The sequence below is a fragment of the Notothenia rossii genome (assembly GCF_949606895.1).
Source record: "Notothenia rossii genome assembly, chromosome: 8".
NCBI lineage: Eukaryota > Metazoa > Chordata > Actinopteri > Perciformes > Nototheniidae > Notothenia > Notothenia rossii.
This window is the reverse complement of record NC_136906.1, coordinates 972,685-974,304: the sequence shown is the minus strand read 5'-3', so window position 1 is coordinate 974,304 and position 1,620 is coordinate 972,685. Positions and strand designations below refer to the sequence as shown.

General features: G+C 54.6%; 1 protein-coding gene across 1 annotated transcript in view; it reads right to left on the bottom strand.

Annotated features, from left to right (window-relative positions):
• The window catches only part of LOC307014744 (retinoic acid receptor alpha-A-like), a 26,096-nt gene extending 24,757 nt beyond the window's left edge, over positions 1-1,339 (bottom strand). Inside the window, exon 1 of the mRNA XM_079642850.1 lies at positions 418-1,339. Within this exon, the coding sequence (XP_079498976.1) occupies positions 418-613 (196 nt within the window). The 5' untranslated portion in view covers positions 614-1,339. The remainder of the gene's footprint in view (positions 1-417) is intronic.
• Between the last annotated feature and the right edge of the window lie 281 nt (positions 1,340-1,620).

Sequence of the window (1,620 nt, the reverse complement as noted above, 5' to 3'; positions counted from 1 at the left end):
GGGCACACTGAGTTTCTCCTGCAGGAGGACACACTGAGTCTCTCGAGGACACACTGAGTCCCTCGAGGACACACTGAGTCCCTCGAGGGCACACTGAGTCTCTCCTGCAGGAGGACACACTGAGTCCCTCGAGGACATGCTGAGTCCCTCGAGGGCACACTGAGTCTCTCCTGCAGGAGGACACACTGAGTCCCTCGAGGACACACTGAGTCCCTCGAGGGCACACTGAGTCTCTCCTGCAGGAGGACAAGGACACACTGAGTCCCTCGAGGGCACACTGAGTCTCTCCTGCAGGAGGACACACTGAGTCCCTCTGTGACCAAACAGATGAACCTTTTCTAATCTGTGACCTCAGATTGTCATATATCTAAACTCTGCATGAATGACAATAAAAGCCTTGACTCTGAGGGTACTCACAGTGGCTGGACCCGCTCCAGTGCCGGCTCACCAGGGGGCCTCCGAAGGACCGCACGAGGCCCCCCGCCCCCCCGGGGAGGAGCCCCTTCTCCGGCCCGAGGCCCGGGGGCCGGTGGTAGTAATCCATGGAGAGGAAAGACCCGGGACCAGGGCCGGATCCCGGGCTGAAGCCCACCACATCCCCGCTGTCAAACATCCAGAGCAGCGGAGCCTTTGATCTCCGAGAGGCGAGTGAGAGGGAGAGATCAAAGAGAAGAGAGAGGGAGGGGGGGGAGTCACATCTTCATAACACTGAGAGGGGGCAGAGAGAGGGGGGAGAGAGAGAGAGAGGGGGAGGGGGGTGACCTTTCAGCCCCGGGAGAACAGACAAACTTTATCCCCGCCGGAAGTTAGTTTACTAATGAAACGCTTTGATCTTCTGACCGCTGCACACTTCGTTACTCTGGCGGCGGATCACAGAGAACACGGTGGTGCGTTCACGGTCTCCGGGTTCAAACAGCGTCCCGGTGATATTATGTTATTGTCATGACTCTATAATCCCGGTCCGGTGTTCAGCTCCGAGCCGCCTCGGTGTAATGTGTTGCGGTAAATCCACGAGTAGTAACCTTCACCGGGAAGTAGAGAGAGAAAAGGGTTCCGCTCGGTTCACGAAGAAACACAGCCCGGAAACAGAGCCGTAAACCCGGGGAGGATCCGCAGAGAGACCGGGGAGAAACGACCGGAGAGGAGAGAGAGATCCGGGTCTGTCTATCCGGGAAGAGACTGGAGATCCTCTGTGCACCCGACGGCCTCTCTCTCTCCCTCTCTCTCTCTCACTCGATCACACACACACACACACACACACACACACACACACACACACACACACACACACACACACACACACACACACACACACACACACACACACACACACACACACACACACACACACACACACACCAGCTGCACACTAGCTCCCCCTATCTGCCTGTTCTTCCTGCTTCATCATGTGGAGCGGCAGTGGAGCGAGATTCACATTTGTCTCTTTTGTATAAGCAGCTAAAATAATGAGTGTTTAAATCCAAGTTGAAATCACAGTCAGGGTTCCTGTGGGTTCACACATATGAGAACATCTGGATAAACCATAAACTACGTCCAGTAGCCTATACAAGAGTAAAAGTACTAAAGTATATTAATGGTCATTTTTTAAACTACTGGTGT